This window comes from Candoia aspera, chromosome 17 (genome assembly GCF_035149785.1).
Source record: "Candoia aspera isolate rCanAsp1 chromosome 17, rCanAsp1.hap2, whole genome shotgun sequence".
Classification (NCBI taxonomy): Eukaryota; Metazoa; Chordata; class Lepidosauria; order Squamata; family Boidae; genus Candoia; species Candoia aspera.
Genome location: NC_086169.1, coordinates 6,008,832 through 6,025,596, shown reverse-complemented (window position 1 = coordinate 6,025,596; position 16,765 = coordinate 6,008,832). Strand labels below are relative to the sequence as shown.

General features: G+C 46.9%; 1 protein-coding gene across 1 annotated transcript; it reads right to left on the bottom strand.

Annotated features, from left to right (window-relative positions):
• Positions 1–1,515: 1,515 nt before the first annotated feature.
• LOC134506857 (V-set and immunoglobulin domain-containing protein 8-like) lies at positions 1,516–11,442 on the bottom strand. Its single transcript, XM_063317221.1, has 7 exons — positions 11,434–11,442; positions 10,424–10,624; positions 9,690–9,891; positions 8,278–8,439; positions 7,808–7,930; positions 4,399–4,645; positions 1,516–1,972 (listed from the first exon to the last, which is right to left on the bottom strand). Exons 1-7 carry the CDS (start codon positions 11,440–11,442, stop codon positions 1,516–1,518), a joined length of 1,401 nt encoding a protein of 466 aa, XP_063173291.1.
• Positions 11,443–16,765: the final 5,323 nt, after the last annotated feature.

Below are 16,765 nucleotides of genomic sequence, written 5' to 3'. Positions count from 1 at the left end.
CCTCTGACTGGAAAATACCTCAGAAACAAAGGCAAATACATTTTAGGAGTATTTTAGAGAACACACACATTTTTTTAAACACACACGAGCACAGACAGACAGCAGGTTGATCATTTTTGTTGTTTATTCATTCAGTCGCTTACGACTCTTCGTGACTTCATGGACCAGCCCACGCTAGAGCTTCCAGGTTGATCATAAGTTATTAAAATCCTGATGTGCTAGGCTGTCAAAATGTGGTTAGGAAAAAATCCTTCTAAAAAATATTTTTTAAATAGTCACGAGATAACACAACTGAGAAATGGCTGCTTGCATGTTCTGTCTTGTTAGAGAGTTGCAATCCCTTAAAAAAACCTAGGACAGTATCTTATAGGAAGGAAGGAAGGAAGGAAGGAAGGAAGGAAGGAAGAGGGAGGGAGGGAGGGAGGGAGGGAGTCAAGCTGCACATGTAAATGTTGCACTTTATGAGTACCATTTTTACATATATGTAAATTCTCCATTCTTTTATCTTTGGAGTTGTTAGTTTCGGGCAGCCTTGAAGCAAACAGGATTTTACTCACGCTGAATTTGCTAACAATAGCTGCCTAATTGATAGCTCTTTCACAAGAAAAACACAGGTTGAGGTCTGGACCTTAGATTAAAAGCTGCTTGCTTGCAATTTTTCCAGACTTTGTGAGGGAAAAAGTTCGTTCCTTAGGGGTGTGCTAAGCAGGTAAAAATCCAACATGGTCAGTTCAAATTAAATTTGTGATTCGCTTTAATTTGGATGCCCACCCTCAAATTGGAAAACAGATCCAATTTGGATGTCCCCACTGAATGGTAGATTTAGACTTCTGAACTGATTCAGAAATGCCCATTTCTGCATCCTGCAAATCAAGGAAGAGGTATTCAATAGGAATCAAGAAGGGTCTCCAGATGTTGGGTGAAAGCCTTGTGCTCAATAGGGCACCTCTGCCTGGAATAAATAGTATTCAGTGCAGGCTTACTTTAGAACAGACCTGGATAAAATATGCATGATTTACATTCTCACATGGGAACCATCCGGTGCAATCATTTGTCAATCCTTTAAACATCACCCCAATTGCTTTTTGATGCATGGTTTCCATGCAGCAGGGCTGGTGTTTAAACAATAGCAAGTCTGTTGGACTTCACAGATCACACAGGATCTAAATGACCTGGGAGTCTGGAAGGAGAATGCTGCCAACCCTGCCAAGAATGATCACTTCTTCTAGGAGGCTTGCCCATTCCCCCGGGAACATCAGTCATGGGCAGAAAACTAGGGTGATCCTTAAGGACTCTCATGCTCCAATACTGAGAGAACAACATTTACCTCTTGGTTTTGCAGAGCATAGCTAGGCTTAATCTTCTGCCCCCTTTGCAGCATGATGCGTTGAAAGTCCTAAGATGTCACCCCTAAAAAGCGAAAGGCTGACTTGAATCCTTGTTCATGGGGTTGTGGAGATGTTTGAATGGAGATGAAGAGTTGGCCACAATTTCTTGCCCTCCCCCTCCCCCAGCTCATATCAAAAGACCTTCCTTGATTGAAGACCCCATCATAAGCACCGTCCCCTTGTATTGCCTGCTGTTTGCATCCTTCCAGCAAAGCCCAGTTGGATCTGAGCTGACTGAGGTGAAATTGTGTGGCTCGGAGTAGATGTGAGACTGAGAGCCCTTGGTGCTATCGCCCTTAATCTGGTCGGGGCAGGGGTCTGTGTCTGGGTAGGTGGTGCCCCCTTTCAGGGGGTCGTAGGGTTCCGAGAAATGCCCTTGTTCCAGATTCAGAGAAGAGAGAGGCAGGACGACGCTCATGTTGTCCGGAGGAGAGCTCATCTTGACTTGGACGATGGGAGGGGTGTACTTGCGGCCTTGGGTGTACTGGACGCCCTTCATTTGGTAGCTGAGCAAGGAATGGAGGCTGCTGGCTTGGCTGAATGCCTGGCTGTACCGTCTGCTTGGGGGAGCTTCAGCATCCACACTGGAGTGCGAAGAAGCATGATCAGTCCAGGGAGAGAAAGGAGCAGAAAAACAAGCATGACCAGTCTCAGGAGAGAAAGGGCCATGATCAGTCCAGGGAGAGAAGGAGACATGGTCAGTCCAGGGAGAGAAAGGACCATGATCAGCTCAGGGAGAGAAAGGACTATGATTGGTCCAGGGAGAGAAAGGAACATAGTCCAGGAAAAGAAAAGAAGCAGAAGAAGCATGATCAGTCTAGGAAGAGAAAGAAACATGATCAGGGAGAGAAAGGAGCATAAAAACGGAGCATGATCAGGCTAGGAGTGAAAGGACCATGATCAGCTCAGGGAGAGAAAGGACCATGATGAGTCCAGGAATAGAAAAGAGCAGAAAAAGGACCATAATCAGTCCAGGAAGAAAAAGGACCATGATGAGTCCAGGAAGAGAAAGGAGCACGGTCAGTCCAGGAAGAGTAGAAGCATGTGAGAACTGCCACAAAATATTGCAGTATTATACTGTATATTCTCAGGTTCCAACCAGAGACCTGTGCTTCCTTTTGGGATGTTCCATTACATACCTTGTCTCCCTATCCCCACCGTCCTCTGACACTTGGCATCTATGCCCACTGGGTCCTCTCTTTGAGGTTTCTTCTGGGCCAACTAAATTTTTAAAAAATACATATAAAGAAGTAGAGGTAGTCCTCAACGACCATTCGTTTAGTGATAGTTCGGACTTACGACAGCGCTGAAAAACCGACTTATGGCTGGTCCTTGCACTTACTACTGTTGCAGTATCCCTGCAGTCACTTAATCGCAATTTGGGTGCTTGGCAACTGCTTTGAATTTATGACTGTCTCAGCATCCTGTGGTCACGTGATCAGCATTTTCAATCTTCCCAGCCGCTGTCTGGCAAGCAAAATCAATGGGGAACCGCTTGATTCACTTAACAACCACCGCAAAAAAAGGCAGTAAAATCATGTCGAATTGCTTAATGACCGCATCACTTAGTGATCACAATTTTGGTCGCAGTTGTGGTCGTTAATAGAGGACTACCTGTAAATGTATATTTACTTTTGCAAATCTTGATACGTTCCCCAGATTTTTCAGTGGTGCGCCAGCTTCATCCTGACCACCATGACTTGACACTTGATCTCTCAATTAGTGGATAAGATTCCCTTGCAAATGGAACCTTTGGATGGGCGAAAAACTTCCAGGGTTTTTGGGTAGGGCTGATAGGGGAAAACGCTTGCTCAGCATTCGCTGGCTGGCAGCTCCTTCTCAACGGCCAGAATCGACTTTGTGCCCCACCTGTCTGGGCCCGAGAAGACGGAAATCCCTCTGGAGCTTGCAATGAGCTAAATCAATCTCTTCTGTTCCCTCTTTTTGCAACAGGCTGCAAAACTTGTATAATACTTAAGATTAGGACGGGGGAGACCAGCTTCCACTCTGCCCTTAACCATGGGAGAATGATGGGGCCGAGTTCATGGTCTCTCTTTCCTTCTCAGTCTAACCTACCTCACAGGGGTGTTGTTGCAGACACCCCAAGAGAAAAGGGGGTGCTAGGTACATGCTTTTTGTCCTTCAGTGAGAGTTTAGGATGTACATTGAACTATTAAAGACACTATAGATAGATATAATATCTGTCATGGCTAAAAAAATGAACAGTGCACCTCTCCAGGTACCCATTCACTCTCTCGGAAGAAGGAAATGTAATTTTCCTAATGGTTCCCTTGCTGGAACACAAAAGGGCTTGGAGGAAACAGCAAAAGATTTAGGAATTTGTACCCTGCTCTTCCTCAGCTCTAGGCTATCCAAGGATAATTACTCCTTTATTCATTTGTTTATTCCATCATTCCTTGTTAGACTGCTTAAACTTTTATATTGGAGTGTCCTTCATTCCTTTTGTGCCAATCAACTCTGGATTTTAAAAAAATCCCTCCAGATCCTTATGATTCCTTCCTTCCTCTCTTTGGGAATCCTTCTCCTAACAGCAAAGTCAGGTGCCAGGCACCCGGCCAGCCCCAGGAGGACCACCTATGCCATGCCTGGGTTGGCACACCAAGCTGAGTAAGCAGAGCCTGGTGTGGGAAGATGCTGGGCCAGGTTTCAGTGGGCTCCTTGGCGGCTCATTTTGTGTCTTTGCCATGATCTGAATTAGGTCATTCCTTAGGCCAGACCAGATTTCTATTAGCACTCCCCAAAGTGAATCTAGATGATGGAGGAGAGAAGAAAAAAACTGAGGGAGAGAGAGGGAGAGAAAAGGAGGGAGGGAGGGAGGGAGGGAGGGAGGAAGGAAACTGGGGGAGCAAAGTTCTGGACCCTGGGAAGAGCGGTTTCAGTCCAGTGTAGACCAGAAGTTTGGAGACCCTGAAGTGACGGAGTTGGACATATGCAGGCCCCTCAGCTCTGGGCCATGTAATTGGCTCCCCTCCCAGCCCGAAAGGCTCACCAGATGTCACTGGCCTTGGTCTGGGAATATTCCTGATGTGGCTTGTCATTCGAGCAGCACGAACAGCAGCAGTCCCAGCAGTACTCCTTCCCGCAGTAGCAGCTGGGGCACTGCTGCCCGCAGCACCCGCCACCGCCACCTTTGCCGCAGCAGCACCAGCAGCACCAGATCACACCCCCGATGATGAGTGCCAGGGCCAGCAGCGCGATGATCACGGAACCCGCGATGATCCAGCCTTTGCTCCAACCTGCAGCCAGGGCAAGGATTGGCAGAGTGACGTTGGCAGCAAGGGCAGCACGAGATTGGCTCTCCCATCCTGTCCCCCCACCTGCTATGAGTGGTTGTCCTCCGCCACAACAACCCTGAGAGGTAGGGCTGGGAGGAGAGGAAAGGGGAAGATGTGCAAGTCGCTCTGTCCACCTTTGCACCTCATGACAAACCAGGATCATGATTTAGTTTCAAAATATTGGGGGCGGGGTTTAGCTATGAGGATTCATTGCATTCTGGTAACCCCTAGAGTAGTGTTTCTCAACCTGAGCAACTTTAAGATGGGTGGACTTCAACTCCCAGAATTCCCCAGCAAGCCTGCTGGCTGGAGAATTCTGGGAATTGAAGTCCACCCATCTTAAAGTAGTGGGCGTGGTGGCTCAGTGGTTAAGACGCCAGGTGTCATGACCTCGTTGCAAGGCGCAAAGAGCCTCACAACGTAGATCATGATCATCAAGGAAAAGAGGAAGGAGATAATTAAATCAGGGATTAAAACAAGCACCCAAAGCACCCACATATACAGCTGAAAAGAAGGGCTTCAGATAAGCAGAGATAAGCCGCACCTGGTGCCCGGGAGCACACACCGGAATCAAGAGGACACGGAAAGACACCAGGAAAATGCCCACGCAGCCATCAAGGAACCCATCAAGGGGGATTAGGGGACAATGAAGGGTGGAGGAGCACGGGACCCCGCAAGAGGGTATAAACAGGACGCCTCACCACCGCACCCCCGTTCCCGTTTTTCGTTCTGTCAGCTACCATTCCAATAAACCGGAAATCCTTAATACCCATTAAGTGAGTCCGTGCCTTATTGCGAAGTGAGCCTGACCCTGACACCAGGCTTGTTGACCAGAAGGTTGCACGTTCGGCAGTTCGAGACCCAAGCACCATGTGACGGAGTGAGCTCCCGCACTTGCCCCAGCTCTTGCCAACCTAGCAATTCGAAAGCATGCAAATGTGAGTAGATAGATAGGTACCACTTTGGTGGGAAGGTAGCGTTCCATGACTGTCATGCTGGCCACATGACTGCGGAAGTGTCTTCGGACAATGCCGGCTCTTCGGCCATGAAACAGAGATGAGCACTGCCCCCTGGTGTTGGACACAACTAAACGGGAACCTTTACGTCTTAAAGTTGCTCAGGTTGAGAAACATTGGCCTACAGGACTGGTTTGAATTACTTGTAATTTTTACAGTTCAGATGTTTTTGAAATATATTGATACCACCACCACCATCATTATCTTAGTCTTATGTAATCTATGCTCTTTATCGATGGCATTTTACTTTTTCTTCCAGTCTAAGACTCAAATAAAATTACTCTATTCTAAGCCAGGATCATGGCTTATTGTTCTGGGTCAATGTAGATTGACAAGCTTCTGGACTGCTGCTTGACTAAACACTTCATATATAAAGTGACTAGATCCTTTATAAATAAATAAATATATATGTATGTATGTAAATATACCCTAACCCTAACCGCTTGCGATCACATTTGTGGACTATGAAAAAGCATTTGACAGTGTCGAAGTCAATGAAGTAATGCAAGTGATCAGTGAACAAGAAATAAACTCCAACTACATCACGCTGCTCAAAGAAGCAAATACCAACTGCTTCACAAATATTACTCTCTTTGAAACCGAAATACGAATACCAGTGGAGAAAGGTGTAAAACAAGGTGATATGTTCTCACCTAAACTTTTCAACGCTTGTTTGGAAAATATCATGCGCAAAATGAAATAGGAAGATGGAATTGATATAAATGGAGAGAAGATAAACCATCTCAGATTTGCGGACGTTCTACTGATTGCAAAGGATGCTCAAAAGCTGCAAAAAATGCTTCAACAACTTGACGCCAAAAGTAGGTGGGTCTAAAGATGAATCACACGAAAACAAAATATATGCAGACAGGGAACCTTCCAAAATTCCAAATGAGGCTTCAGAATGAACTTATTGAAGAGGTTGACCACTATGTCTACCTGGGACAGCTAATCAAAATGAACAACGATCAAAGAGAAGAACTGGTCAGAAGAAAGAAAGCTGGATGGGCTAGATACAACTCCATTAGGGAAGTCTTACAGAATGAGAAGATTGATGGAAAACTGTGTGCCAATCTTTTTAATTTGACTGTCTTATTGGCGGTGCTATATGGAAGTGAAACATGGTTGCTAACAAAGGCAGAAGAGGAAGAGCTTTCAAAAGTAGTAAGGGCTATGGAAAGATCCATGCTGAAAGTTTCTCTGAGACCACATCCCAAGCAGCCAGATTAGAACAGGAAGTGGAATAAATGGTGTCATCATCAAATATCAAAAACAGAAGCTACGCTGGGCAGGACATGTCGTGCGCATGTCGGATGGCCGTTGGGCAATAGCAGTTGCTGAATGGTATCCAAGAGAAGTAAAAAAACCTCTTGGATGACCTCCAAAGAGATGGGAAGATCCAATAGTCAAGGACTTTGGCTGAACCTGGAGAAGAAAAGCCAGAATTCGAGACGAATGGAAAGTGCGTTGCAACCAGCAGGACTCTGTCCAGTGACAGTCTGGTCAATCAAGGTGATCAAGGTGATGTAAATATAATTTGTATATTTAAATGCTTCCTGATTTGTGTCAATTGCATTTGTAGTTTAATAATATATATTTTTTAATCCATTCAATCACATCTGATTCTTGGAGACTGCCTGGACAAGTCCCTGCAGTTTTCTTGGCAAGGTTTTTCAGAAGTGGTTTGCCTTTGCCTCCTTCTTAGGGCTGAGAGGGAGTGACTGGCCCAAAGTCACCCAGCTGGCTTCGTGCCCAAGGCAGGACTTGAACTCGCAGTCTCCAGTTTCTAGCCTGGTGCCTTAACCACAACACCAAACTGGCTATCATCATCATCATCATCATCATCATCATCATCATCTATTGTCTTCTCCAAAGGACCATACCTCATGAGCAGATGGCTTGCTCACAGTGTGCTACCCTAAGCCAGGAATCTTGGGTTACAGGGATGATGTGCAAATAGGACAGCAGGTATATGCTTAAGTAGTTCTGTCTCAGACTTCCAGGAAATAAACACTCATCTCAGAATCCTCCAGTTTTCTGCCTCCCCATTATAACCCCAGCAGTCCTGCCTGCTCCTTCCAGCTTTCCAAACTTTGCTGGGCCTTACCTCCTCCTAAATAAATATCCACGGAACAGTAGGCCACCCCAACTCTGTTGCCCACGCTGCACTGGTAGGTGCCCACGTGGTCATCGCACAAGTCGCTGATCTGAAGATCCCCGGGAACAGAGCCTGGTGGACACAGACACAAGAATTACAGGGCTGCCGGAGCTGAGAGGCTGGATCCATTTTTTAAAAAAATCTTGGCATTAAAGCACTGCTCCTGAACATGTACAGACAGATTCAGATTCAGAAGCTTAACTTATCCGTAATACCTCTCCCCAGATGTCTGCACCCTCTGCTATTTTTCTCTCTCCCACTCTTCTGGAATAGCCACCTCATTTTAGCAGCCACTGCCAACATCTAGTGGCAGGGAGTTCTGTAAGCAGAATGCGGCCCTGCCTCTTCTATGGTCACAGCCTATTTCTTCTTGCGTTTCCAGCCACCCTGAGGGTATGTCCTGCTGCAGGCATGGTGACACTCACTTGCTGAAGGCATCCAATCGTGGAAATTATTTCTGTTCAACATGGACCAATGGTAGCTGAGTGGCTGAGAGCCCAGGGAAGTGAAGCAACGAAGAGTGATGTCCTGCCCGTATGCCACCTCGCCAATTATCAAGCACTGAGGTTGTGCTGGTCTTTCTAGGTAGGTCAACAGAGAAAATAAATTACTAACCTTTCCCCTCTGTTTGGGTTTATGTCCTTTGTAAATATGGCTGCCGCACCTACACAAGACACCCTTCGTGCCTTCCCTCCCTAGTTTCAATGCCTAAGTTCCTTTCCTGGATATTGATAAACACACTGCAAAAAGACAATTCTCTGTGCTGTTACAAAACTGAGTACAGGTATTCCTCGACTTACAACGGCAATTGGGACCGGGATTGCTGTCGCTAAGTGATCTGGTCATAAAGTGTAACATTACATGACTGCATCGCTTAGCGATGGCAGTTCTGGCAGTCCTGGTTGCTGTTGTTAAGTGAGGACTGCACGGGTTGTTAAGTGAGGACCTCATGTGACTGTGACTTCCAACCTCCTGCTGACAACCCCAGTGCCTTTGCTTGTGGGAAGCTGACAAAGAATGTCAGAAATCGTGATCACGTGACTAATACCTTGCTTCAACATTGTAATTGTGAGCGGGGCGCTGAGGGATTGCGATCATGTGACTGTGAGGAAGCTGCAACAGTGGACCTCCAAGGACAGGTCAAAAATCCCCTTCGTTCAGCGCTGTCATAACTATGAACGGTTGCTGAACGAATGGAAGTAACCCGAGGACTACCTAGGTAGTCCTTGGGTTATGACAGCAGTTAGGACTGGAATTGCCATTGCTAAGCAACGCGGTCATAAAGCGTGATGTCAGGTGACCATGTCACTTAGTGACAGCAATTCCAGCAGTCCTGGTTGCAATTGTCAAGTGAGGACCGCACAGGTCGTTAAGCAAGGACCTCACGTGACTGCGACTTCCGACTTTTGCTGGCTTCCACAATGACTTTGCTTGTGTGAAGCCAGCAGGGAACATAGGGAAATGTGATCATGTGACCACAGGCATGCTGCGATGGCCAGAACTATGAGGACCCATTGTAGGTACCATTTATTCAGTGCCATTGTAACTTTGAAACATACACTGCCAGAAAACATTCTCAATTCAATTGTGAAACCTACTGCATCAAAACACTCTGGGTGGGCATCTGTGCAATGAAGTCAGGGAAAAACACTGCATGAAAAGAATCTCAAAACATTACTTATGATTCCACAAATGCGAAACACTGATACCTCAGATCGTGGACACAGTTAAAGAATTCTTCTTAGTCAAATAAGCTCTACGTAAAATGATAACTCTGTTTCCTTCTAATCTCAATGCAGCACTGAATGGGGGTTGGGGAGCTGAGTTTTACCTTGAACGTTGATTGTCACTCTGTGGGTAGCTTCAGTGACCTTCTTCACTACGCATTCGTAGGTCGCGGAATCGCTAATCTGCAGATCGCGGAGCTGCATGGAGGCATCGTACAGGCTGGGATCTGCGGAGGTGAATCCCACCCTCTGCTGGAATTCAGGAGGCCCCGGGTAGATGATACGGTGGTCATGATAACCCAGGAGCTGACGAAATATTGGAGGAAAAGGCATAATGCCGGATGTGTTTGGTGATTAGGCACAAGAGGCAAGTTCCTGGTCCTTATGATTCAAAAAAGAGATTCTGGGCAACAGATAATGCCTGATTAAACTTTCAGGGGCTCAGGTGTTTCCAGAAGATTCCCGAGGGCTGAGATAACGCTGGATCCACCCAAGTTTATCATAAACCGCAAAAATGTAATTATACCAGCTGGTTGAAATGGCAGATTACAAGATGTCAGGGAGAAAAGGCTGAAAGTGTCTCATTTCCCTATCTTACCCAGGCGTTAGGGCTCTTTTTGAAAACACTGATTTGCTCTGGTTCCTTGTTCATCTAACCCAAACCAGAGAATCACCATATCTCCTCTTCAGGAGGCCGAATCAGTTCCTGGCCTGTTAGGAGGAACAGACGAAGACTGGGAGCAGCTTTCTGCTTTCTAAAGCAAGAGACGGGAAGTCAGTCTGGCGTGGCCCCCAGTTATGAAGGACTTTAAAAAATAAAATAAAATCCCCAACTCACCGGGTTGTACTGGGAGTATGGACCAGGTTTCAGCTGCTTCCACTGAATGTCCCAGTCGCTATCCGGGGTGTTATCTTCAGGATCGGAAGAAAAGGGGCAGCCCAGTTTCGCTGACTCCCCTTTAGGCAAGTAAATGACTTTATGTCCATCATCCTTAATCCTCACAGCAACGCCTGCACCTGAAGAGGAAGGCATGCAATACTGCAAATCACACCCCACCGAGAAACCCGGTCCAAAATGCAGGTGCGTTCCTAACCTAACCGTCTTCCTGCTTTTCACTTTGCTCAATTCCTTGGACATTTAGAGAGAGAGAGAGAGAAAACACCGCAGAAATAACATGGTTGACATGTTACGTACGACTCCCACAAAGAATTTTTAAATGTGCAGTTGTGCCTGAGTGCATCATAGTCATAAACAAATAGAACAACACTACACTGAAAGAATCTTCATGGCTTGTTATCTATGGCACCAGCAAGATTGTTAGTTTTTCTACTGTTGTAAAAATCGTTTTTCTGTCCATGTGATCACTGGCAGCAGTAACAGACAGGAGAAAAAGATGCAAAGGCGACCAAGCCTGGGACAAGGCAGCACCTGTTCTGATTCTGGGACTACTTAAAGTGGAACTCAGGAGAAGAAGGATGCCTAGTTGGTCCATGGAACTCACAGAGACAAGGTATTGGAAAATCCTAGAGTTGGGAGGGATTTGTTTGCTGCTCACTGCAATTGAACGCACTGAGTTTCTCCTAAGTCTAGTACAGAACCATCTCACCATCTGTTTCCTTCCAATTTTCCAGCCCTGGTCCTCTTCATATCTTCTTGAAGATCTCCAGAGAGGGGTGTTTTTTTTATCCTGCATTTCCTCTTGTGGGCTTGCCAGCAAAATTAAAACCCTATCCAAAATGTGCCAATTATCTTGCTGTTCAAACAACCTGGAAGGAAAGCTCCACACCCGTCCAAATTGTGGTCTGTTTGTCAGAGTGGTGGATCTCTTTCTCCTGTTGTTTGCTCACCTTAGTCATCCTTGCTCCAACAACTGAGATCTTGGGAGAGGAAAATGATAATACAAGGGTTACAATAATTGTTAGCGATCGCTGAATAACTTGTTTCTCTGCTTTGTCTAATAATTAAAATGATGGTAGAGCATCCCCTTCAAAAATCATTGTTTACCAGAACTAATTCATTTTCTTTGCCCTCGTTCTGGGGAAGGTGTGTGGCTTCCAGATGCCAGTCGCACAAGCAGAAGGAAGCGACTGATGGGAAATGTTGCCTCTGCATAGGGACCCACAACTGTTTTGCTCCAGGTTCACAGAATCATAGAGACAAGAATGCAGGTCTGGACTATGACAACAAAACAGAAACTGATTTCACAGAAAGCATGGGAATTAAAGCAAAATGAATGGAATGGACTTCAGGGTGATTGGAGGATGAAACAGCCAATGTTTACATGAGCTCTCGAGTCTTACTTATTTATTTATTTTATAAATTTATCCACCATCTCTAGGTCCCCTTTCCCCAAAAGGGATCGGGTAATCTTGAACAGGGCCGCTGCGCGGCATTCTGCGGACGCAATAAGAGCGGAGAAATACTGGCGTTTCGCCGCTCTTACTGCCACAAGGTAGGCCGTAATAGCAGCTCTAGCTTGTGTTCGGTCAGATTTGGTCTTTGTCTTCCTCCAGCGGCGCTCTAGACGTCTCTTAATCCTCTTCAGAACCCTCAGCTCCTCCGTGAACCACAGGGAGTATCGGGTTTGATGGGATAAGAGGCCGCACAGGCACTATCCTGTCCAAGGCCCTGGCTGCCTCCCTCTTCCAGGCAGCAGATCCCCGGGTATAACCCCCAGCTCCCTCTGAAACCCTGCTGGGTCCATTAGTCGCCGGGGGCGGACCAATCGAACGGGTCCTGCCTTCCTGCAGAGGGGGGCAGCATAGGAGCATCTCAGGCGCACCAGGGCGTGATCTGACCATGACAGTGGGGATAGCTGTAACTCTCCCCTCAGATCACGTTGCCACTGCTCCGACAAGAAAACTAGGTCGGGGGTGAGGCCACTGTCCCGAGTTGGGTCTCGAATGATCTGAATCAGGTCCATGGCCGCCATGGTGGTCACGAACTCCCGAGCTGCCTCCGAGGTCCGTCCCAGGGATGGCAGGTTGAAGTCCCCCAGAACCATAAGCCTGGGGAACTCCACCGTCAACCCCGAGACGGCCTCCAGCAGCTCAGGCAGGGAGGTTGCTACGCAGCAGGGAGGCTGGTACAGCAGCAACACCCCCAACTGTTCCTGAGAACCCAACTTGAAAAACAGGGTCTCACACCCAGTCACTTGTAGACCATGGCCCCTGAAGGCCACAAGAGATTCCTGGATGACAACAGCCACCCCACCTCCCCTGCCCTGAGATCTCGGCTGGTGCCATACTCGAAACCCGGCTGGGCACATCTCTGAAAGAGGGATACCTCCTTTCGGGCCCAGCCAGGTTTCAGTAATACATGCCAGATCCGCCCCCTCATCTGCGATCAAATCGCAAACGAGGGGGGCCTTGTTGGTAACAGACCTGGCATTACAAAGCAGCAGCCGTAGATCAGGGCCTCCATGGGTCTGCTGACCAGGGTCTGGGTTTGAGCACAGAGGGCCAGAACACACCACCAGTAGTAAGCACCGGGGGCGTCTTCCCCGTAGATGGCCTGCCCTCTGGCTCCCATCATAACGTCCCTGGCCCATCACCACCTTGATCCTCTGTCCCGCCCTGCAATCCCCTGAGGCTTGTAATCCATTTGCCCCCAATCCTGGACTCCAAAGACCACTGGTTAAAAATAGAGATTCCTCCATCCAAGCATACAATCACTCACCCCCTCATACGCTCACTCAATCACAAGGCAATGGAGGGCCCTTCAAACGCACCAGCCCAGGCTCTTGGCGTTGTCAGGGCCTCACCATCGCCTACCCACTCATTACTGTGCCCCCCTTGGCTTCTCTCACTAGTTGGTGGGGGGGAACACAACCACTACTCCTCGCCCCCTTTCTCTCACTCAGGAGGCGAGTATTCCCATACAGTCCTTCTCAATCAATAACTTGTACTCCCTTTCCTGCCTCTCACACATGGGAGGGAGTACTCCATTCAACTTGGAGGAATCTCAGCAGAACTGACAGGCTATTGATGACTAAAAGAATGGTGGGTGATCCACAATAAGTCCTGGGGTCTCAACTCTTAAAGCAAAAATCAACACCCGCGGACCAGTTCTTCTACTGGGGAGTCTAGTTCGTCTGTAGGTCGCTGGGCCCCCACTCAGTCTTAGATTTTTAGAGTCTTAGATTTTATTGTATCTACCCTCTTTTGGCTTCAGCAAAGGATCGTTACCTTGTCGTGGTGCTGGAGCTTGAGCACCTCAATGATGCCATGAGCTAAACCGTGAAGGGCCACCCAAGACGGGAAGGTCGTGACAGAGAAGTCAGGCTAAATGCGATCCCCGGCGAAGGGAATGGCAACCCACCCCGGTATTCTTGCCGTGAAAACTCAATGGATCAGTACAACCAGAAATATGTCGGTATACCATCGGAAGATGAGACCCCCAGGTCGGAAGATGGTCAAAATGCTACTGGGGAGGAACAGAGGATGAGTTCAACTAGCCCCAGACGTGATGACGCAGCTAGCTCAAAGCCGAAAGGACGGCGAGCGGCCGACGGTGCTGGTGGTGAACAGCGAATCCGACGTTCTAAGGATCAACACACCATTGGAACCTGGAATGTAAGATCTATGAGCCAGGGCAAATTGGATGTGGTTATTGGTGAGATGTCAAGATTAAAGATAGACATTTTGGGCGTCAGTGAACCGAAATGGACTGGAATGGGCCACTTCACATCAGATGACCACCAGATCTACTACTGTGGACAAGAGGACCACAGAAGAAATGGAGTAGCCTTCATAATTAATAGTAAAGTGGCTAAAGCGGTGCTTGGATACAATCCCAAAAACGATAGAATGATCTCAGTTCGAATTCAGGGCAAGCCATCTAACATCACAGTGATCCAAATATAAGCCCCAACCACAGATGCTGAAGAAGCTGAAGTAGAGCAGTTCTATGGGGATCTGCAGCACCTACTGGACAACACGCCTAAAAGAGACGTTATTTTCATCACGGGAGACTGGAATGCTAAGGTGGGCAGTCAAATGACACCTGGAATTACAGGTAAGCATGGCCTGGGAGAACAAAACGAAGCAGGACATAGGCTGATAGAATTTTGCCAAGACAACTCACTCTGCATAACAAACACTCTCTTCCAACAACCTAAGAGACGGCTTTATACGTGGACTTCACCAGATGGACAACACCGAAATCAGATTGACTACATCCTTTGCAGCCAAAGGTGGCGGACATCTATACAGTCGGTAAAAACAAGACCCAGAGCTGACTGTAGTTCAGATCACGAACTTCTTCTTGCACAATTTAGGATCAGACTAAAGAGATTAGGGAAGACTCACAGATCAGCTAGATATGAGCTCACTAATATTCCTAAGGAATATGCAGTGGAGGTGAAGAATCGATTTAAGGGACTGGACTTAGTAGATAGGGTCCCGGAAGAACTATGGACAGAAGTTTGCAACATTGTCCAGGAGGCGGCAACAAAATACATCCCAAAGAAAGAGAAAACCAAGAAGGCAAAATGGCTGTCTGCTGAGACACTAGAAGTAGCCCAAGAAAGAAGGAAAGCAAAAGGCAACAGTGATAGGGGGAGATATGCCCAATTAAATGCAAAATTCCAGAGGTTAGCCAGAAGAGATAAGGAATTTTTTTTAAACAAGCAATGTGTGAAAGTGGAAGAAGACAATAGAATCGGAAGGACAAGAGACCTCTTCCAGAAAATTAGAAACATCAGAGGTAAATTCCAGGCAAAAATGGGTATGATCAAAAGCAAAGATGGCAAGGACCTAACAGAAGAAGAAGAGATCAAGAAAAGGTGGCAAGAATATACAGAAGACCTGTATAGGAAGGATAACAATATCGGGGATAGCTTTGATGGTGTGGTCAGTGAGTTAGAGCCAGACATCCTGAAGAGTGAGGTTGAATGGGCCTTAAGAAGCATTGCTAATAACAAGGCAGCAGGAGATGATGGCATCCCAGCTGAACTGTTCAAAATCTTGCGAGATGATGCTGTCAAGGTAATGCATGCTATATGCCAGCAAATTTGGAAAACGCAAGAATGGCCATCAGACTGGAAAAAATCAACTTATATCCCCATACCAAAAAAGGGAAACACGAAAGAATGTTCAAACTATCGAACAGTGGCACTCATTTCACATGCCAGTAAGGTAATGCTCAAGATCCTGCAAGGTAGACTTCAGCAATTCATGGAGCAAGAATTGCCAGATGTACAAGCTGGGTTTACAAAAGGCAGAGGAACTAGGGACCAAATTGCCAATATCCGCTGGATAATGGAAAAAGCCAGGGAGTTTCAGAAAAACACCTATTTCTGTTTTATTGACTATTCTAAAGCCTTTGACTGTGTGGACCATAACAAATTGTGGCAAGTTCTTAGAGGTATGGGGATACCAAGTCATCTTGTCTGCCTCCTGAAGAATCTGTATAACGACCAAGTAGCAACAGTAAGAACAGACCACGGAACAACGGACTGGTTTAAGATTGGGAAGGGAGTACGGCAGGGCTGTCTACTCTCACCCTACCTATTCAACTTGTACGCAGAACACATTGTGCGACATGCTGGGCTTGAGGAATCCAAGGCTGGAGTTAAAATCTCTGGAAGAAACATTAACCATCTCAGATATGCAGATGATACCACTTTGATGGCTGAAAGCAAAGAGGAACGGAGGAGCCTTATGATGAAGGTGAAAGAAGAAAGTGCAAAAGCTGGCTTGCAGCTAAACCTCAAAAAAACCAAGATTATGGCAACCAGCCTGATTGATATCTGGCAAATAGAGGGAGAAAATGTAGAAGCAGTGAAAGACTTTGTATTTCTAGGTGCGAAGGTAAAGGTAAAGGTTTCCCTTGACGTAAAGTCCAGTCGTGTCCGACTCTAGGGGGCGGTGCTCATCTCCGTTTCAAAGCCTTGGAGCCGGTGCGAAGATTACTGCAAATGCTGACTGCAGTCAGGAAATCAGAAGACACTTAATCCTTGGGAGAAGAGCAGTGACCAATCTTGATAAAATAGTTAAGAGCAGAGACATCACACTGACAACAAAGGTCCGCATAGTTAAAGCAATGGTGTTCCCCCTAGTGACATATGGCTGCGAGAGCTGGACCATAAAGAAGGCTGACAGAAGGAAGATCGATGCTTTTGAACTGTGGTGTTGGAGGAAAATCCTGAGAGCGCCTTGGACTGCAGGAAGATCAAAC

Excerpts from the sequence above, each read along its gene's own strand:
- LOC134506857 (XM_063317221.1), bottom strand. Across the intron at positions 9,892-10,423 it reads CATACTCCCAGTACAACCCG|CTCCTGGGTTATCATGACCA; the intron begins GTGAGTTGGGGA and ends ATATTTCGTCAG. Across the intron at positions 4,646-7,807 it reads GGATATTTATTTAGGAGGAG|GTTGGAGCAAAGGCTGGATC; the intron begins GTAAGGCCCAGC and ends CCCTGGCTGCAG.